Source organism: Lynx rufus, unplaced genomic scaffold (assembly GCF_022079265.1).
Source record: "Lynx rufus isolate CCGP_SWC_20201006 ecotype Redwood Valley unplaced genomic scaffold, mLynRuf1.p SCAF_2, whole genome shotgun sequence".
In the NCBI taxonomy this organism is placed as follows: Eukaryota; Metazoa; Chordata; class Mammalia; order Carnivora; family Felidae; genus Lynx; species Lynx rufus.
Genome location: NW_025814834.1, coordinates 125,408,819 through 125,431,314, shown reverse-complemented (window position 1 = coordinate 125,431,314; position 22,496 = coordinate 125,408,819). Strand labels below are relative to the sequence as shown.

General features: G+C 39.5%; 1 protein-coding gene across 1 annotated transcript in view; it reads left to right on the top strand.

Moving 5' to 3' along the window:
• MAGI3 (membrane associated guanylate kinase, WW and PDZ domain containing 3) overlaps positions 1 to 22,496 on the top strand; it is a 100,543-nt gene that overhangs the window by 42,745 nt on the left and 35,302 nt on the right. Inside the window, exons 7-10 of the mRNA XM_047082297.1 lie at positions 8,436 to 8,493; positions 12,655 to 12,749; positions 18,161 to 18,349; positions 21,081 to 21,686. Of these exons, the coding sequence (XP_046938253.1) occupies positions 8,436 to 8,493; positions 12,655 to 12,749; positions 18,161 to 18,349; positions 21,081 to 21,686 (948 nt within the window). The remainder of the gene's footprint in view (positions 1 to 8,435; positions 8,494 to 12,654; positions 12,750 to 18,160; positions 18,350 to 21,080; positions 21,687 to 22,496) is intronic.

The following is a 22,496-nucleotide window of genomic DNA, read 5'->3' as shown; positions in this document are numbered from 1 at the left end:
ATTGAAATCCAAGAGGCACAGAGAACTCCCTTCAGACATAACTTGAATCAATCTTCTGCATGACATATCATAGTGAAGCTGGCAAAATACAGGGATAAAGATAAAATTTTGAAAGCAGCTAGGGATAAACAATCCCTAACTTACAAAGGTAGACACATAAGAGTAGTAGCAGACCTATCTACTGAAACTTGGCAAGCCAGAAAGGAATGGCAGGAAACCTTCAATGTGATGAACAGAAAAAATATGCAGCCGAGAATCCTTCATCCAGCAAGTCTGTCATTCAGAATAGAAGGAGAGATAAAAGTTTTCCCAAGCAAACAAAAACTGAAGGAATTCCTCACCACTAAACCAGCCCTACAAGACATCCTAAGGGGGATTCTGTAAGTGAAATGTTGCAAGGACCACAAAGTACCAGAGACATCACCACAAGCATGAAACCTAAGACATCACAATGATTCTAAACCCATATCTTTCAGTAATAACACTGGATGTAAATGGACTAAATGCTCCAATCAAAAGACATAGGGTATCAGAATGGATAAAAAACCAAGATCCATCTATTTGCTGTCTACAAGAGACTCATTTTACACCTGAGGACACCTTCAGATTGAAAGTGAGGGGATGGAGAACTATCTGTCATGCTACTGGAAGTCAAAAGAAAGCTGGAGTAGCCATACTTATATCAGACAAACTAGACTTTAAATTAAAGGCTGTAACAAGAGATGAAGAAGGGCATTATATAATAATTACAGGGTCTATCCATCAGGAAGAGCTAACAATTATACATGTCTATGTACCGAATACGGGAGCCCCCAACTATATAAAACAATCACAAATATAGGCAACCTTATTGATAAGAATGTGGTAATTGCAGGGGGCTCTAATACCCCACTTACAGCAATGGATAGATCATCTAGACACAGGATCAATAAAGAAACAAAGGCCCTGAATGATACATTGGATCAGATGGACTTGACGGATATATTTAGAACTCTGCATCCCAAAGCAACAGAATATACTTTCTTCTCGAGTGCACATGGAACATTCTCCAAGATAGATCACATACTGGGTCACAAAACAGCCCTTCATAAGTATAAAAGAATTGAGATCATACCATGCACACTTTCAGACCACAATGCTATGAAGCTTGAAATCAACCATAGGAAAAAGTCTGGAAAACCTCCAAAAGCATGGAGGTTAAAGAACACCCTACTAAAGAATGAATGGGTCAACCAGGCAATTAGAGAAGAAATTTAAAAATATATGGAAACAAATGAAAATGAAAACACAACAACCCAAACGCTTTGGGATGTAGCGAAGGCAGTCCTGAAAGGAAAATACACTGCAATCCAGGCCTATCTCAAGAAACAGGAAAAATCCCAAATACAAAATCTAACAGCACACCTAAAGGAACTGAAGCAGAACAGCAAAGACACCCTAAACCCAGCAGAAGAAGAGAAATAATAAAGACCAGAGCAGAAATAAACAATATAGAATCTAAACATACTGTAGAGCAGATCAATGAAACCAAGAGTTGGTTTTTTGAAAAAATAAAATTGATAAACCTCTAGCCAGGCTTCTCAAAAAGAAAAGGGAGATGACCCAAATAGATAAAATCATGAATGAAAATGGAATTATGACAACCAATCCCTCAGAGATACAAGCAATTATCAGGGAATACTATGAAAAATTATATGCCAACACACTGGACAACCTGGAAGAAATGGACAAATTCCTAAGCACCCATACACTTCCAAAATTCAAACAGGAAGAAATAGAAAACTTGAACAGACCCATGACCAGCGAAAAAATTGAATCAGTTATCAAAGCACTCCCAACAAATAAGAGTCCAGGACCAGATAGCTTCCCTGAGGGATTCTACCAGACATTTAAAGCAGAGATAATACCTATCCTTCTCAAGCTGTTCCAAAAAATAGAAAGGGAAGGAAAACTTCCAGACTCATTCTATGAAGCTAGCATTACTTTGATTCCCAAAGCAGACAGAGACCCAGCAAAAAAAAAAAAAAAAGAGAACTACAGGCCAATATCCCTGATGAATATGGATGCAAAAAATCTCAACAAGATACTAGCAAATCGAATTCAACAGCATATAAAAAGAATTATTCACCATGATCAAGTGGGATTCATTCCTGGGCTGCAGGGCTGGTTCAGCATTCGCAAACCAATCATTGTGATACATCACATTAATAAAAGAAAAGATAAGAACCATATGATCCTGTCAATTGATGCAAAAAAAGTGTTTGACAAAATTCAGCATGCTTTCTTAATAAAAACCCTCGAGAAAGTCAGGATAGAAGGAACATCCTTAAACATCATAAAAGCCATTTACGAAAAGCCCACAGCTAATGTCATCCTCAATGGGGAAAAACTGAGAGCTTCCCCCTGAGATCAGGTACACAACAGGGATGTTGCTTAACATAGTGTTGGAAGTTCTAGCATCAGCAGACAACAAAAGGAAATCAAAGGCATCAAAATTGGCAAAGATGAAGTCAATCTTTCACTTTTTGCAGATGACATGATATTATACGTGGAAGACCTGATAGACTCCACCAAAAGTCTGCTAGAACTGATACATGAATTCAGCAAAGTCACAGGATACAAAATTAATGTACAGAAATCAATTGCATTCTTCTACACTAATAATGAAGCAACACAAAGACAAAGAAACTGATCCATTCACAATTGCACCAAGAACCATAAAATACCTAGGAATAAACCTAACCAAAGATGTAAAAGATCTATATGCTGAAAACTATAGAAAGCTTATGAAGGAAGTTGAAGAAGATACAAAGAGATGGAAAAACATTCTGTGCTCATGGATTGGAATAATAAATATTGTTAAAATGTCAATACCACACAAAAGAATCTACACATTCAGTGCAAGTCCCAATCAAAATTGCACCAGCATTCTTCTCGAAGCTAGAACAAGCTATCCTAAAATTTGTATGGAATCACAAAAGACCCCGAATAGCCAAAGTAATTTTGAAGAAGACCAAAGCGGGAGGCATCACAATCCCAGACTTTAGCCTTTACTACAAAGCTGTAATCATCAAGACAGCATGGTATTGGCACAAAAACAGACACATAGACCAATGGAATAGAATAGAGACTCCAGAAATGGACCCACAAAAGTATGGCCAACTCATCTTTGACAAAGCAGGAAAGAATATCCAATGGAAAAAAGACAGTCTCTTTAACAAATGGTGCTGGGAGAACTGGACAGCAACATGCAGAAGAATGAAACTAGACCCCTTTCTCACACCATTCACAAAAATAAACTCAAAATGGATAAAGGACCTGAATGTGAGACAGGAAACCATCAAAACCCTAGAGGAGAAAGCAGGAAAAAACCTCTCTAACCTCAGCCGCAGCAATTTCTTACTCGACACATCTCCAAAGGCAAGGATATTAAAAGCAAAAATGAACTATTGAGACCTCATGAAGATAAAAAGCTTCTGCACTGCAAAGGAAACAATCAACAAAACTAAAAGGCAACTAATGGAATAGGAAAAGATATTTGCAAATGACATATCAGACAAAGGGCTAGTATCCAAAATCTATAAAGAACTCACCAAACTCCACACCTGAAAACAATCCAGTGAAGAAATGGGCAAAAGACATGAATAGACACTTCTTTAAAGAAGACATCCAGATGGCCAACAGGCACATGAAAAGATGTTCAGCGTCGCTCCTTATCAGAAAAATACAAATCAAAACCACACTCAGGTATCACCTCACGCCAGTCAGAGTGGCCAAAATGAACAAATCAGGAGACTATAGATGCTGGCGAGGATGTGGAGAAACAGGAACCCTCTTGCACTGTTGGTGGGAATGCAAATTGGTGCAGCCGCTCTGAAAAACAGTGTGGAGGTTCCTCAAAAAATTAAAAATAGACCTACCCTATGACCCAGCAATAGCGCTGCTAGGAATTTACCCAAGGGATACAGGAGTGCTGATGCATAGGGGCACTTGAACCCCAATGTTTATAGCAGCACTTTCAACAATAGCCAAATTATGGCAAGAGCCTAAATGTCCATCAACTGATGAATGGATAAAGAAATTGCAGTTTATATATGCAATGGAATACTACTTGGCAATGAGAAAGAATGAAATATTGCCTTTTGTAGCAACGTGGACGGAACTAGAGAGTGTTATTCTAAGTGAAATAAGTCATACAGAGAAAGACAGATACTATATGTTTTCACTCTTAGGTGGATCCTGAGAAACTTAAGAGATAGACATGGGGGAGGGGAAGAGGAAAAGAAAAGTTAGAGAGGGAGGGAGGCAAACCATAAGAGACTCTTAAAAACTGAGAATAAACTGAGGGTTGCAGGGGGGGTGAGAGGGAGGGGAAAGTGGGCGATGGGCATTGAGGAGGGCACCTGTTGGGATGAGCACTGGGTGTTGTATGGAAACCAATTTGACAATAAATTTCATATTAAAAAAAAATTAAATAAGTAAATAAACACCTGCCATCTCTTGAGTGTCCATTGGTGCTGGGGAATGTACTAGGCAGTTTTTACATATGATTTCTCCCCTAAATGCCTCTAAATGGAAATTAATACCTCTCTCCTATTCCCACAGCTACTCTCATGGTAGGTATTCAATAAATATTTGTTAATGTATCGGTCTGATGCCAGAAGAGCCAATAACCTGGGCATCATCTTGGCTGCCTCCTGTCTTTTCCTCCTTCGATCTCATGTTAGTCTCTGAATCCTGTTACTTTGCCTTCTATGAAACATTCTCTCTCTCCATTCCTTCTACCACTGCCTTAGTTCCAGCCTTCATGGCTCCTTATCTAGGCTATTAACCATTTTCTAATTTGTCTGTCTTTTATTCTCCACTCCATTGATTCCATCCTCTGTTACTGCAGCCCCCTAATCTTTCTCAAATATGAACTTAATTTTGTTCCATTGTTATCTAAATAAAGATCAGAATCCTTAACATGGCCCTCAAGAAATGTGGTTTGATGCTTGCTTATAGGATAAACACCTTGCACACAGCCTTCACTCCAGTCCTGTCAGATTATTTGTAATTACTGAAAATGCCACCCATTCTTAACCCCTCAGTCTCTTTGATCTGTTGGAATGACCCCATTCTCTCCATTTCCAAATCATCCTTAAAGACTGCCCAAACATCACCCTCTTTTAGAAGATTTTCCTGGTAGCTACTCTTATGAGCCAATTGGTATCCTTCCACTGCACACCCCCAAAAAGCTAGTGTTTATCTTGATTATGTAATTTCTCTTCTCTGCTTCTCTGCTTAGACTGTGAACTTTTTGAGGTCAAGAACTGGGTTGGGTTTCTAATTATTTTTGCATAAGGAAGAAGGAAAGAGGAAGAGAGGGAAAAGAGGAAGTCAGTGAATTAATTGAGCCAGTGGATAGTGTATAAAATCGCTAAGTGTTTTAATTTTGCTTTTAACTTTATTTTAAATGGGCAAGCAATAACTGCTCCTTTATCTGCATTAACCTGCTCTGCAGAAAACTGGCTAAAGGTATCAGTAGTAAAGGTTTAAAACCATAACTAAAAGTAGCCCCAGAAGTGTGCCTGGGTAGCTCAGTCGGTTGAGCGTTCAACTCTTGATTTTGGCTCAGGTCATGATCCCAGGGTCGTGGGATTGAGTCCTGCGCTGGGCTTCATGCTGAGCACGGAGCCTACTTAAGATTCTCTCTCTCAGGGCATCTGGGTTGCTCAGTCAGTCAAGCATTTGACTTTGGCTCAGGTCACGATCTCGCAGTTTGTGAGTTCGAGCCCCGCGTCGGGCTCTGTGCTGACAGCTCGGAGCCTGGATCCTGTTTCAGATTCTGTGTCTCCCTCTCTGTCTGCCCCTCTCACACTTACGCTCTGTGTGTCTGTCTGTCTGTCTGTCTCTCTCTCAAAAATAAATAAACATCTAAAAATTTTTTCAAAAAAGATTCTGTCTCCCTCCGCCCCTCTCCCCTGCTCGCTCATGTTCTCTCTCTTTCTCTCTCTCTCTCTCAAAATAAAAACAAATAAATAATAAAAAAGTAAGTCGGGGCGCCTAGGTGGCTCAGTCAGTTAAACGTCCAACTCTTGGTCTCGGCTCAGGTCATGATCTCACAGTTCATGTGTTCAAGCCCTACATCGGGCTGTGTGCTGACAGTGTGGAGCCTACTTGGGATTCTTTGTCTCCCTGTCACTCTTCCCCTCCCCTGCTGGCACCCTCACTCTCCCTCTGTCTCTGTCTCTCTCTCTCTCAAAAATAAACATAAAAAAATTTTTAAGTAAGTAACCCAGGAGATAAAGTACCAGTTTGTTTACTCTCCTAAAGAAAGGGCTGTGCTTTATCTGTTAGTTGCTAATTAAAATGCTGACTCAACTCCAGATTAACACTGAAATCTATTTATGTCGATCTTGTATCCTTATTAAGTATTAATACATTTTTTTGGCAAGTTGTTTAGATACCAAGTGGAATGTTTCAGCTCTGTCTACAGTTCTTGCAATTCTGCAAACTTTTCTAAAGACAAAGCATAAATCCAGCCATGGTGCAGTAATAGCACCCATCCTTACTCAGCACCATTCAGTTCCCGTGCTATTTCAAGAAACTTCCTATTAAAGAAAAAAAATCTCTTTCATGGAAGATCCTTAATGGTAATGCTTTGGTAATATTATGAAAGACCTTTTTTTATTTTTTACAGAATAAGCCAGCAAATACTCCTACCCATGTAACAGTTGCCTGGTATAAACTATCGTACCTACTTAATTGACAGTTATTTGCTGCATAGCTGTGGAAGATCAAAGCGAACTGAAGTGGTCTCAGTTCTTCTCAGCTGTTTTATTCTGTTTTCATACAGCCGTTTTCAACGATACTCATCTTTTCCACCTCAGACATTTCAGCCAGGACCTTCAAAGGAGAACCACAAAAACTCACCAAGCTTCAAAACCACCAATCAATGTATATACACAGGCAGAAAAATAGGAGGGAGAAAGGGGATGAAGGTGATTCAGAGCTTTTCATCCAGAGGCTAGTCATCTATTCTCTCCTTTTATTCTGAATGTGAAATAATTTTATTAGCATAATAGTCTGGATAGCTTGTCAGGTTCATTACAGTGAAATTTTTCCTTACAAAGTCCATGCATCAAAACTGCAGCTAAGTGATAAAGAATTAATAAATCTTTGGATATATTCTAAGCCTATTTGCTGTCTAGCATACGTCGTGTGTGTGTGTGTGTGTGTGTGTGTGTGTGTGTGTACATGTACACACACATGTGTGTGTTTTGGCCTGGCAGAAGAACATTCTCAAAGAAATTGACAATAAAAGTACGGATCATCATAGTGTATAACTGGGTTTTTAAAAAACTCCCTCTTGCTGGGCTCCTACGTGTAAACTGCTAGCATTAAAACCACCTGCTAGGAACATTCCTGCCAACTAAATCTGCGTCTCACTAATAAAATGATTCTTCAGAAGCTTTAACTAGGAAAACAGTGGAAAGGAAAAGAGGATTTTTTTCTTGACAGTTTCGGTCTCTATTGGAAAGACTGGAATTTTTTATTTTTTTTTAAGTATCAGAAATTCAGCTACCTTTGGTTTTTCTGGTTATATTTTATTAGTTACCTGGGCTAAATAATATATAATAACCCTGCATAAGATATTCCTTTGTTACCAGACACAAATACGGATCCTACACAAGGAGCTGTGGTAGTTATTTTATATTTTCATTCAGAAACTCAAATTAATGCAAGAGAAAGTAGGTATTTTTCTTAGATTTTAAGGAAATCTAGATTGCCCACCTGAAATGGCAAAAATCCAAGGCTGGACTTTTTTTAGGGGGAGAAGTGGGTCAGAATAGTAGAAATCATTGACAAGTCGTATGTATAATAGTGAAAAATTGAACACGTAGCTGCTGCTTGTATTGAACTATAGGGTGTGACTTGCATCAGCATTATAAGCTGTTTTTTTTTTTTTAAGTTTATTTATTCAATTTGGGGGAGGGGAATGGAGGGGGGAGAGAGAGAGAGAGAGAGTCTCCACACTGTCAGTGGAACCCACGAGCCATGAGATCATGACCTGAGCCAGTTTAAGAGTTGAGCACTCACCCCACCGAACCACCCAGGTGCCCCATTATAAAGCTGTTTAAATGAAAGATCCATACCAGATGATTTTTTAAATAATTAACATTTTTATGGCTTAGGATTCATGTCAACGCTTTTGAGTTGAATGTCATCTTTTGTTCTGGGCTTCTAATTACCTGCTGAGACACTCACTAGCTATTGAAGAAGCCACTCGGACTCAAACTGTGTTTGTTCTTTGAAAGTGAGTCCTCAGCTTTCTGTCGGTCTCCCAAATGTTAGCGTCATGAAATAAAAGACACTCCAATTCACTCGTGGTGAATTCTTTTCTGCTGGTTTGGAATCTGGCATTTTACTCCATTTCTCTTTTTAATTTACAGAACTTCCTTATGGCTGGGAGAAAATAGAGGACCCTCAGTATGGGACGTACTATGTCGAGTAAGTTTGTTACCGCAGTTACTATTCTCCCAAATGTTTTTCCCTCGTTATACAGCTTTAGGGAATACAGAATACAACACTTCATGCTTCTGCAGGCCAGCTTTCAAGGCTTTCCACTAGGGGAATTAGAAGGAGGGGCAGCGAGCATTTATCTCCGTGGTTCTGGGCTCCCGAAAAGTTGGCTTTGAAGTAAATAGAGTAAGAGGGCAGTTGCCAGGCTGACGAATAGCTGCAAGTATTACCTTTACCACTACAGCCTTTAAAGAGAAAAGTAGTATATAGGAAACAGTGACATGAGGGCACGGACTAGATGAAACGTTAAGGTCACTTCCAACACTACAGCTATCTGGTCGCGAAGACAGGGAAAGGGCAGCGTGCCGTAACGATCCAAAGTTGGGGAGTACAGGATTAGGAGTGTACTGTCTCATAAGGAACTAATCCAGGAAAGCTTAGTATTCTTTTGAGGGGAAGAAAGTTGCCTCTTACACAGCTGCTATGGTTAAATTTAAACATAACTGCATGTAGGAGCTGAGCACAAACACCTGCCTGTGTTAGTCACAGAAATCAGGATAACATCAACATGCAGTGTTTCTTTCCCTTTTCTTAATTTAGCCAATTGGTCGCCTGTTACGACCATTGGGATGGCTTTCTTTCCAGATGCTATAGGTAGAATTTTGACCTCCGGCAAATAATCACGTCAGAAATGTTGCTGTGTACCTCCCTATAGCCGTAGGCATATATACCTCCCAGTAGGTAGGAGTCTCAATCTACTGCCGAGGTGGTGAAGGCAGAATATCATTACCTGAAAAAATAGCAAACAGGAGAATCTTCTAGTTTTATAATTGTCGATTACTGTTTCATCACTTTGTGGCGTAAACAAATGCCATTTCCTAGTATTTATCCCTAAAGTCAGTATCTCTGACTCCTGTTGTAATTCTCCTCTTTTTTTTAAAAATCAAATATAGTTGACACACAAGATTACAGTGGTTTCAAGTGTACGTCTAGTCTTTATTCTAATGTGTAGATTGTTATATGAGTCACCGTGATTAGATATTTGGAATGATTTCTTAAACTCTAACCTGTACCCTAAGAAAACGACTCACTTTGACCTGTAGGTAGAGAACTTCACGATGTCGATACTTTGGTTCCTTCGGATGGTGATGCTAATTTTATTTTTGTTGTGTTATTTAATATCTCGCTGATATTATGGTGTGAAAAGTACGCAGTGGCTCTTTCGTTTGTTTGGTTTTTTTCCCTAAAGCATATTTAGTTAAAGAAACCACCGCTTCTCGAGTCAAAGGACTATTTGAAGGCCAACTGAAAGGTTTTGTGGGATGTTTCCCCCTAGCTGTTTGGTCTATTTACATTTGGCTTCAATAAACTATTAATTGCCATTGACACTGCTGAACAAATTTCTGCAATAATGATTCTCATTCTTTTATTGTCCATTCCAAGTAAATCTGAATACATGGTCAAGAGGTGAAAGTCATTTGCCTGTTATAAAATCTTGGGCTAAATGATCTGGTTCTCATTAAGCAAAGATACAACATTGAAGCAACCTCAGGGCGAATCCTGAAGTGACCTGTTCCTAGTTGTCACAGAGCATGTGAAATAGCCTGAATTAGAAGCAAAAGCAGCAGCAGCATGATTTTGTATGATTGGTCCCAGAACCAGCTCATTTTACAGGAGGGTAATTTATTAGATTAAGAAAGAGCAGGCTGTACTCAAGATGCACATTAGTATGGAGTCAGCTGAGCCATGGAGTGTGGCTTGATTCCCAGATGAGTTAGGTTTTGAATCCCGACCATAGTCATCTGCAGTGAGTTTACTGATGGAGATAAAAAGCTGTTACTTGAACGGCTACTCTTTGGCTCTCTCAGTTTGTCAAACCAGATGGCACAATGATTGCTCTTGGCAGGAGCCTTGTAGTAGTAACACCAACTGCAATGGCACTTCTTCTCTGCAAGTATTTATTTTCGGGGATGCGATTCTGAAATGGATTAATTTATTTTTGCAAATAAAATTGTTCCAGAAATCTAATGGCAGGCCTTCTATAAGAATGCTTACGTACTTAGAAACGTTGTTTCATAGTGTTGCGTTCAATGTCTTGATGCTCGTAGGTTTCCAAGTCAAAGTACTCATCTGCTTTAATATCTCAAATTCTTCATGAAAGAATACAGATTTTGTTTGTTGAGATGAGTTTTTTAAATCTACCTATTATACACAAAGTTTTAATACGGATGAGATTCCAGGGTATCTATATAATCATGCTTCTTTGCTCCCCTTCTTTAATTTTTCTGGTAATCTGTGATATTCTTCTCTCTTATTCCCCATAGCTAGTTATATGGAAAACAAAATCTGTTATATCTTAACAATATTGTGGCTATAAGTAACCAAAAGAAAAGGAGGGCGTTGTTTTTTTTTTTTTACTTTTTTGTTTTGTTTTGTTATTTGGGTAGCATTTTAATCTAAGTAGTTTAAGGTGACAGGTGCAATTACTCCCTTCGCTAGACTCTTACATCCTTTTGTCAAAGAATTTTCAGGAAAGGGATTATTCAGTTGAGTACTCCTCCCCTCCTTTCCCACACATTATGAAGAGTATAAATACAAATTGCTACTTCTTATGTTTTAATGCCTAGCTGGCAAAATGAGTCATTCCAGCTGATGATGTTAACGCAGGCCAGGGTTCATTCTAAACAGGTTCATTCTTTTCTGAGTGTCACTTTTGGTGGTTTTATTTTTTCAAGAATCTGTGACATGTCAGTACCCAACAAAATGTTGAAAACAGTACTTAAGTTAACACCAAAGATCTTCATGTTCCCAGAGGGTTTAACAGTTAACTCACTGACCAGGGGTCCCCCTCGATAGGAAACAGAACCCTACTTTTAGTGAAGTTTACTTTTAGTGAAACCACCACCCAAAGAATTTCAGGTAGAACTTGCCATATTTAGACTCTGAAACGAAGTAACTACATCTGTTGCAGAGTTAATAATGTCCTAGAAGCCTGAATGACATAAAGTCAGCATACCTGACGGGTCCCTGCTGTCCTCTTCCACCAGCACCATTGATGCTCACAGATGGCAAAGTAATTATCCAAGTTGTATAACTGTTTCTGTGCAAATTTTGTAATATCCAGCCTATCGGAAAGCAGTCATAATCTGAGAGTCTCATGATTTGCTGTTTAATCGTTGGTAGTTGCTAATGCTACTTCTTGTTAAAATGGATTCTACCGGAAAATGTGTATCATTTGGCTGAAATATATTTGTACCGTGGAAGTGCTAGAATGTAAACCCCACTGCTTCTGTATGAAACCTGTTCAAACAACTTTTGTACAGTAGTTGTGTTCTCACCCAGCTTCCACTTGACTGACTTTGCCAGACAAAACGGTGCTCTGCTCCCCCCCCGGCCCCCCCGCCCCCCCTCTCCGCCCCCCCCCCCCCGCCCCAGGGAAACGTACTTTTGCCCGCCATGCATTGACTGCTGTTGGCTAGCCGCTCTCCCTTGGTCTCCCCGTGGCTGTGCGCTTTCCACAGCAGTCGTGAATGTTCCTAAATCAGAAATACCAGTCAAATTTATATGTAATTACCTAATTATATTAATTATTACATAATTATGACAAAATTTAAGTGTGGCAAAGTTCTGTGATACAAATTGATACAAGCAAATCTCTCTCTTAGTTGCTCTGCTAAATTGATGTGGGTGAGTCAGTTGGAAAAATAATAGTTAAGATTCTAGAAAGCTGCTATACTCAGATTTTTCCAAAAGCGGCTTTATAGCTGCTTCATTTTAACAAAACTTGAATTAAAATCCTCCTACCATTAACTGCTTTTTAGAAAATGAACTGATCCATTGCCAACCATTCTGATTGCATTAAATGTGAGGGCTTCTCCTACGGTTTTGAAAACTGTCATTGGCTCTGTGGGGTTCCTTGATTCAGAAGCTGTAGTGAATCCTTCAGCAGCTTTCACCCTAGGTGTCTTCGATGGGCCCTTCTTTAGTTGCCAAAACCATCTACCGTCTTTTAGCTTCTCTAAGTTCCATAGTCTACAGATACGTGTTTGCCCCTTAACCATATGGGGATGGAATGGAATAAGCGTCTATTTAAAAATAACATAATTCTTTCTTCTTAAACTGAAATGCTTATTTTTCCACATTTTACAGTCACCTTAACCAGAAAACCCAGTTTGAAAATCCAGTGGAGGAAGCCAAACGGAAAAAGCAGTTAGGACAGGCTGATACCGGGCCTTCAAAACCAGGTAGAACTTTTCCCTCAATCCTTTCTCCCAAGAATACCTTGTGAAATTTATTTATTGACTTAATGAAAGCGAGCTTGAACTTTTTATTGTTGGGGCTTTGAAGTTCAACAGAGAATGTCTCATTGTTATCACTGTAAACATGGGAATTATCTTAATAAAACATCTCAACATTTTGAGAGTCCTGCTACTTCTATGCTGCTTATATGGAAAGTGTGAAATTGTTGGTGGAAGATGTTGCATGGCTTTGTTACAGGTTTGAGGTTGCTGTGTGAAGATTGCATTGTTTCCCAGGGTTTCAGGCCAGGACAGTATGAGATCTCTAATTCATGGTGAGCTTCTCCCAAGTTAATGCTTAGGTCTGAGGTCTGTAACCATCCGGGATTCTTGGTGAACTGATATGAATAAATCCACCATATTATTTGCCTGTATCATTGATTTTCAGGTGGAATGGTAGGATATTAGTAATTCAAAATCATTTGGCGAACATTTAAAAAAAATTTTTTTAACGTTCATTTTTGAAAGAGAAAGAAAGACAGAATGCAAGTGGGGGATGGGCAGAGGGAGAGGGAGACACAGAATCCGAAGCAGGCTCCAGGCTCTGAGCTGTCAGCCCAGAGCGCAATGAGGGACTTGAACCCACGAACTGCGAGATCATGACCTGAGCCAAAGTCAGACGCTTAACTGTCTGAGCCCCTGGGGGACATTTTTAAAATGCATAGAACCTGATATTTTGATGAGCCTAGCCATGTGTATTTTGAAAAAGCTGCCCAGGAATTTCTTACATTCTACTCATCCCTCCCCATCCCTTCCCCCTGCTCTGTCTGTAATTAATAACCAGGGTTCTGTCTACACAGTCATATTATAATAATCAAGTAGACTCCCCACTTCTGTTGCCAATGAGAGAAGCACTTTCTTTTTTGTTTTTTAAGTTTATTCATTTATTTTCAGAGAGAGAGAGAGTGTGTACACAAACAGTGGAGGGCAGAGAGAAAGGGAGAGAGAGAATCCCAAGCCGACTCCCTGCTGTCAGTGCAGAGCCTGATGCAGGGCTGGAACTCAAGAACGGAGAGATCATGACCTGAGCCAAAACCGAGAGCTGGCTGTTTAACTGACAGAGCCACCCAGGCGCCCCAAGAAGCACTTGTTTCTTACAGCTACTCTTCAAAAACATAGTCTCGTCCCTTAAGTTTTCCATTTGATTTAGTAAGCATTTTTAGTTTAACAAATATTTTTGAGCACCTACTGTATGCCCAGTGCTTTGCCAGTCACATGTTACTCAAAAATGATTAGGTCTTGCCCTCAAGAATTCACATTCTGGGGACGCCTGGGTGGCTCAGTCAGTTGAGCGAGCGTCAGATTTCGGCTCAGGTTATGATCTCACAGTTGGTGAGTGCAAGCCCTACATCGGGCTCGCTGTCAGCACAGAGCCTGCTTCAGATCCTCTGTTCCCCTTTCTCTCTGTCCCTCCATCGCTCATGCTCTCTCTCTCTCTCTCAAAAATGAATAAACATTACAAAAAAAAAAGTTCACATTCTAATATAGGAAATTAATGGTTGCCACATATGGTGTTAGGTGCCATCCTTAGATAGCAGCTAAATGTGCAGACAACGGATCAGGTATGAATCCCAGCTGTGTAACCTTGGATAAGTTCCCTAAACTCTTTGTGCCCCTGTGTCTTTATCCATAAAATAGAAATAAGAATAACACTTACCTCTGAAGGTGTTTCTAAGCATGTAAATTAGTATGTATAAAGTGCTTACAATGGTATCCGGCAAATGGTGGCCAATACTTTCCTTGTTATTAATAGAGATATACATGTTGTATTAATAGAGATGTATTAATAGGCATAAAGGAGGGAGTGCTCACCTCTCCTTTGGTGGAGCAGGTCAAGGACACAGAGGAGCTTTCAAAGCAGAGGACACTTTAGAAGTGGATCTTTAAGTGTCAGGAAGAGTTAAAAGGAACAGAATGTATAAAACCATAGGTGCATGAAATGGTGGTCTAGGGGCCAAAGAACAGATAGGAATAGCTAGCACATGAGAGATTTGTGGGGTAGTAACAAGAGATGCGGCCATAGGTGGAGGCAGCCAAGAGAAGAAATGAGTTTCCAAAAGAAGTTGAGTGTGTCCCATGTTGCTGAAAAGTCAACAAAGGTGGAAATTGAAAAGTGTATGCTGAGGTTGACAATATGGAGGTCATCTGTCACTCTAGCAAGAGCAAGTGGAAAAGAAGTAAAAATGCAGCAGAAGGAAGAGGGGATGGTGGGTGATGAAGCAGAGATGATGGGTATAGTCAACTGTTTTTATAGCTTTGACTGAAAGAGGGTAAACAGAGGATACTAACTGTAGGGAAACATGAATCCCCATTGCACAGGAGAGACATTAGTAGAGATAAGCCTTTTGCTTAGAAGCACAGTGAGTGTCAAGCCCGAATTTGCACCTAGTTTTACGGAGTTTAAATTCAGAGTTCTTTGTATTATAATATACAGTTTGTGAGTGCCCATGTGTTCATAGCACATGTCAAGGGAGATTTTTTTCTCCCTCATTAAACTCTAAGCTCCTTGAGGGCAGGGACCATGAGCGTGCTATTAATTTAGATAACCAGGCTCTCTCCTATGAGCTGGGCATTAAAAGAAGAAGAGTGACTCAGCCTTTGTCTTTCAGGAGTTCACAGTTCAGGCAGGGAACTAGACACCTAATTTTAGTACAGTATGATAACAGACATAAACAAAGGAGAGAGTTGGAACAAAGGAGAGAAAAATTAAATCTGACTACGAGAAGGACAAGAAAAGCTTCCTAGAAGCGATAGAAGTTCTGGAAGAATGATGGCTACCGTTCATTGGAGATACTGGGTCAGGTACTCGATTGGATGCTTTGTGTACATCTTCTCATCTAAGACTCAATATCTCTGCAAGGTTATTAATATTACAGTCCCTCTTCAGATGCCTTGATAGCATCTTGCAGTTGTTTGATGCATCCATTCCAACGATATGCTTGCCACATGGAGAAGTATTCACTTTTGTAAGCCAGGAACCTCCTTCTTTAGACAGCATGTATGTGTTTGTGGTCATCTGCATTTATTGAGCACTTACTGTTTGTCAGGCCTTGTTGCTTTTGATGCTTTACCTAGTTCAATCCCTATAACAATCCCATGAATTAGGTACCTCTGCCCTCCCCTCCCCTTCCCCTCTCCCTTCCCCTTCCTCTCCCCCTTCCCCCCCTTCCTCTTCCCCTCCCCTTCCCCTTTTCTTTCTTTCTTTCCTTTTCTTTCTTTCTTTCTTTCCTTTTCTTTCTTTCTTTCTTTCTTTCTTTCCTTTTCTTTCTTTCTTTCTTTCTTTCTTTCTTTCTTTTCTTTATTTCTTTCTTTCCTTTTCTTTCTTTCCTTTTCTTTCTTTCTTTCTTTCTTTCTTTCTTTCTTTCTCCTTCCCTTTTCCTTTTTCCCTTTCCTTTCCTTCTTTCATGTCAAGTGCTTTCACTTGTAAGAGATCAGCAACCTAGGAAGAACATGTCAAATAAAGTAGACCTACTCCCACCCCAAGCCTGCCTTTGTCAGTATTTTCAGGGCAGCCCTGTCTCTTGAGGGAGCTGGCTGCACACTGCACAATCTGTGCTACCCTATGGGGCAGCCACAAAGATTACTCTTTTCTAACTGACAACGAGCTTTAACTCATGTCTCTTCGAAGCCTTTTTAAGAGGGGCCGCAGCAGCCACATACAAATGGGTCTGGGCTGGACGCTAGTGGTGAGGGCGAGCCGTGTATGAAGCTAGTCACCTTTGTTGATTTAAGTCACTAAGGAAATGAGCATCTACACCACGGTGAGATCCCACTCATGCCCACTGGAGTGGCTAGAATCAAAAAGCCCACAGTAACGAGTGTTAGCAACACAGCAGGGAAATCGGAGCCCTCCTGCGTGATGGTGGAAGTATAAAATGGGGCAGGATCTTTGGACAAGTTTGGCAGTTTTTCAAAATGTTAAACAAAGTTACTCTATGTTTATGGCAATGGCTACACTTCAGTCCTCGTATATACATGAGAGGACTGAAAATATGTACCCACACAAAACCTGGTACACGAGCGGTCATAACAACATTGTTCATAATGGCCAGAAAGGGGAAACAACCCAGATGTCCATCAACTGAAAAATGGGGAAGTAAAATATAATATATCCCTGCAATGGACTGTTATTTGTCAATAAAAAGGGAATAAAGTACTAGCACATGCTAAAACTTACCGATGAACCTCAAAAACATTATGCCCAGTGAAAGAAATCATTCAAAAGACCACATATTATATGAGTCCATTTATATGAAACGTCCAGTTTGGGTAAAGCTGTAGACAGAAAGTAGATTAGTGATTGCCAAACACTAGGGTGTGAGCACAGGTTAGGGAGAAATGGGGAGTGGCCGCAACAGGCATGCGGTTTTCTTTGGGTGGGGGGATTTCCTAAAATCAGGTGGTGGTGATGGGGGTACAGCATTGACTTGTACACTTTAAATGGCCGAGTTCTACCATATGTGGTTTTATCTCAATAAACTATTAAATATTTGACAGAAAATGTTAGACTATCATTTCAAAAGTTCATTTAAACAACACTCCGTAAGCTCTTACTCTGCACAGTTTGACCCTTTCACGGTTCTCAAAGTGCCCTAATGACAGCCGTGGTCAAGGAGAGGAGGGGAGAGAGAAGGGTGGTGCTACTTGCAAATATGGATCACTTTTAGTTTTAGGATCATCTGAGGAAACCTCTAAAAATAGGCTTTTTAATGGAGCTATGTTTGTTTTCTTCCTAAAGTATTTACTGAACATGAATAAAAGGGAAAGAAATGTGAAGCTACTTACTGGTAGGTCAGGGATTCATGCCTTCACATCAGATACGAATTGAAGGCTACAGAAAGCCTGAGTTGTGAATTATAAAAAGTTCCCAGTATATTCTTTTTCATAAGTTTGTGACAGTTGCCTTCATCTTCCTAGAACAGTGTTTTCTCAGTAGAGCTCAGTAGATGCTTTTTTAAATGAAATGTATGGCTGAATGATGTCCAAGACTTTAAGGAATTTAATAATAAAGGTGGTCCCTCAGGTGTCTCATTTGGACTTCATATGAAGGACTCTTTGGGATGAGAGAAAGGACAAACAAATTGGGCAATGAGGGGGTGATAAAGTAGGTGTTTTTACCTTTCATATAACATAGAAGAGTCCTATAAAAGAGAAATGAACCATTGGCTAAGGTTTTTTTTTTTTTCAAGTGATTTATAGTTTATTAATTTAAATTCTGCTTCATAGTATTAGATTCTCTCTAATGTGCTTTCTTTTATGATTTCTTCTACTTATATACTGTCTTGAAAGTTTGACTTTGAGGGCCATCTTCATTGTAAGTATTTTCACTCTCAAACCCATTTCTCATTTTGGTACAGATATGGAAAAATCCCACTTTACTCGAGATCCATCACAGCTGAAAGGCATCCTTATTCGAGCATCATTGAAGAAAAGCACAATGGGATTTGGTTTTACCATTATTGGTGGAGATAGGCCTGATGAGTTCCTACAAGTGAAAAATGTGCTGAAAGATGGTCCTGCAGCTCAGGATGGGAAAATTGCACCAGGTAGCAAATTTTTCAGAATTATTTGAAGAGTAATGATACTGTCAACAAAAACTATAGTGAAAAGGTTTTGTTTATACATACATTTATAAAACTTACATATAATAAATATATTTTGCATATGTTCTAACTACATGTGTATACTACATATATATAGTTGAGAGAGAGAGAGAACTAAATTATACAACAGGGTAGGAAAATTCCTGTATTAAAATAGTTTATCCTTTAAGTGCGTAGTAATTTTGAGAGAGGGCCATTTTTTACAAGTAAGTGCAAACTTGGAAAAAACATATGAAATGTATTAATTTTTGGAGTAATTTGTATCACCTTGAGACAGCTCTTCGTGCTAAGATAAAGATTTGTTAATCATCTCGGAAAACTGGTTGTTTTTCTTTGATGATGTAGGGTACTTTTGGAACTATTTAATATTTACCTGTAATCTTGAGGGAAAATGATCCATTGTGATGTTTATAGTGATTATCAAACAAATGATGTCCCACAAATTTTCCCAAGTTTGGTTTGGTTTGGTTTTTGCTTGCTCAGTCTTATTGGTTGTTAGTAAAATTAAACTCCCATGTTAAGAATTACAGACATGAAATTACCGTTTTTACAGGGCTGTGTAAATTTGTCTTTTGTATAGTTTTCCCAAAGTCTTTACTGGGTAATTGTTAGATATTTTTATATGGCTGGCAGTTTTTATGGCTGAGGGGGTTAGAGGAAGTTCAAGACCAGTTACAATTGTGGGGGAGGTGTAAGCACCTTTTTCCAGAAAGATTTTACTGTGTCACTGAGGTTGCTTCTTGTGCCGTTTTGCTGGACTTTTCTGATATTTCATATACCATGCAAGTGAGTCCCCCGTTTGGATAGTTCAGTTGTCATAGTACTTTTGATGGCATATATCAACTTATTTTCGATTAGGATATGACATCTCTCATATTATGCTTTCCCATTTAAGTGACAGAGACTTAAAACAAGAAAACTTAAAATAATCAAAAGTTATATTTATAAGGAAAATTATTTTCGCTCTTTATTTATGAGAGTAACAAACTCTAGAGATTAAAGTTAATAGTAAAAATGTTTAAGCTTTCAGTCTTGACTTTTTTTTTAATTTTTTTTTAACATTTATTTATTTTTGAGACAGAGAGAGACAGAGCATGAACGGGGGAGGGGCAGAGAGAGAGGGAGACACAGAATCGGAAGCAGGCTTCAGGCTCTGAGCCATCAGCCCAGAGCCTGACGCGGGGCTCGAACTCACGAACCGCGAGATCGTGACCTGAGCTGAGGTCGGACGTTCAACCGACTGAGCCACCCAGGCGCCCCAGTCTTGACTTCTGTAATATTTTGTCCACAAAACATTTTGTAGCTCTTGTATATGCTGTTTCTTTTTTTTTTTTTTTAATTTTTTTTTTTTCCAACGTTTATTTATTTTTGGGACAGAGAGAGACAGAGCATGAATGGGGGAGGGGCAGAGAGAGAGGGAGACACAGAATCGGAAACAGGCTCCAGGCTCTGAGCCATCAGCCCAGAGCCCGACGCGGGGCCCGAACTCCCGTACCGCGAGATCGTGACCTGGCTGAAGTCGGACGCCCAACCGACTGCGCCACCCAGGCGCCCCTATATGCTGTTTCTTAATATAGATGCAGATATGTCTAAAACTGACGTCTAATTTGCATAGCAATACAATACTTCTGTGGACATTCTGGAAACTTTTACCAGGGGAGGAAAAGACAGAACTTTGTTTCTTATTAGTCTAATTATTTCTGTGTCTTCATAGATTATGAAACAAATTTCTGCACACTCACATTTGTTTTTAAATACCATTCGTGTTGATGTTTCAAAGCCTACGTGCAATCAGAACAAATTAAAGCATCTTTACTTGGCAATAACCTTTTAAATAATCACATTCAAATAAAAACAGCAAATGGATGAGACATTAGAGGACAGATTTTAAAAGTTAAGGCTACATTAAAAAAACCTCCCTGCTGATGAATGTCAAGTAGCAATGATTCTGGAACAAAGTGGTTGGAGTAATGTATATCGGGAAAGCAAAACCGAATTTTACAAGAATTAGTTTAGCTGACTTTTTGGTGTCTTAAATAATACGTTCTTCACTTGGGTTGAGTTTTCTTGTCGCGTGTTTCTCCTTTTGAAGTCTGAGTACAATAAATTGAAAATCTCTATGAAAAGAAGGGATGCTAAAGGCAAAGTGATTCATAACTTTACATTATTCTCCTCTTCAGGCCTACATTATTCAAACTAGGAAGAATTTGTAAGCACCTTGTAATTAATGGCCTCTTAAGATGAAGAAATAAGGTGGTATTTAAAGATCGCCTGTTTGTACGAGTAGCTGATGGAATTATTTCCTCCTCTTCCACGTGCTGAATACTCCATGCCTAGCTTTGTGTGACTGCTTAGGTATGACTCAGAGGATATACTAACAGTGACAGTGTGAATCTACAGTTATTTTCCAAATGATTCCCTTGAGCTTGAGGTCATAACTCTGCTGCAGAGATAATTAAGGTTTTATACATTTGTATTCTTTTTAGAGAAGAACCACAGAAGGGAGAATGACGTACGTGTCTGTGTTCAAAATCTGTCTTTTCACCAGTTAATGAATAGCAAGAGGGTTCCAGAATTCAGATTTAGATGATAAATTGATTTTTCTTCCTCCTCCAACAGAAAATTAACTTACTTTGGTGGCTTTAATGTTTTGAACACGATTGTGTCTTCGCAGGTGATGTTATTGTAGACATCAATGGCAACTGTGTCCTTGGTCACACCCATGCAGATGTTGTCCAGATGTTTCAATTGGTACCTGTCAATCAGTATGTAAACCTCACTTTATGTCGTGGGTATCCACTCCCTGACGACAATGAAGATCCTGTTGTGGACATTGTTGCTGCTACGCCTGTCATCAACGGACAGTCATTAACCAAGGGAGAGACTTGTGTGAATACTCAGGATTTTAAGTCAGGAGCAGTGGTTCTGGACCAGAATGGAAAACCGGGACACGCTTTGATCAGTGACCGTCTCAATGGACCATCAGACCCGAGCGAGCAGAGAGCATCGATGGCATCATCAGGCAGCTCCCAGCCTGAACTAGTGACTATCCCTCTGATTAAGGGCCCTAAAGGCTTTGGGTTTGCAATTGCTGACAGCCCAACAGGACAGAAGGTCAAAATGATATTGGATAGTCAGTGGTGTCAAGGCCTACAGAAGGGGGATATAATTAAGGAAATTTACCATCAAAATGTGCAGAATTTAACACATCTCCAAGTGGTAGAGGTGCTAAAGCAGTTTCCAGTAGGTGCAGATGTACCATTGCTTATCTTGAGAGGAGGTGAGTAAAAAAGCACAAGGAAAACGCTTCATTGTTCATGCATTTATATCTGTTAATCGTCCTTCCTTCCAGGGCAGAATCCCTCTTTTCCCAGCCGATTTAACTGGTAATTAGTGTGCATTTTCCTTAAGGTTCTGTCTGCCTGCTTCCGTAAGCAGTTATCTTCAGCAGTTTTTCCAGTTATTAGTGGTTTCATTCGTGTCCGTGATGGATTTTCTTCCCTCCGTATTCTCTTTAAAATCTGATTTACGGCTTTCGTGATGAGAGAGAGTCGCAGCATTATGCTGCTTCAAATGAAACGTGTCCTCTTCATTACATCTTCTCTGTTGATGACAGTAATAGAAATAGACGCTTTCAACCAGTGGTACTTCATCTGGACCTCTGTAATGTACCGAAGATGTTTTCAAAGAGCTAGCGTCTCTGTGAATACGCAAAATGTTGGATGGTGTATTAATCTGTTCTGTAAAAGCAATCATGATAGCTGGTGCTCATAAGGCTTTTATCTTAAGCTTTAGTATCTGTCCGTAAATGTTAATTAAATCCCACAGTACTCATGTGAGAGAAATATAATTTTTATTTTCCAAGGTCATCAGCTGACTTGAACTGCTCGCAGACATAAATCCAGTTCCGAGGACTAATCATAAAGTTGGATTTTGATGGGCTTTCGTAAATCCATACCTATGAACGACTAGTATTTGAAAGAATAAAATTTAGCCCTTCGCACTTCTCTCTCTGGCTTTTAGTTTTCATTTTTGAGGCAAATGAGCAGTTGAACTTCATTGGGATGTTTTTCACTATTCTCATTTCTTT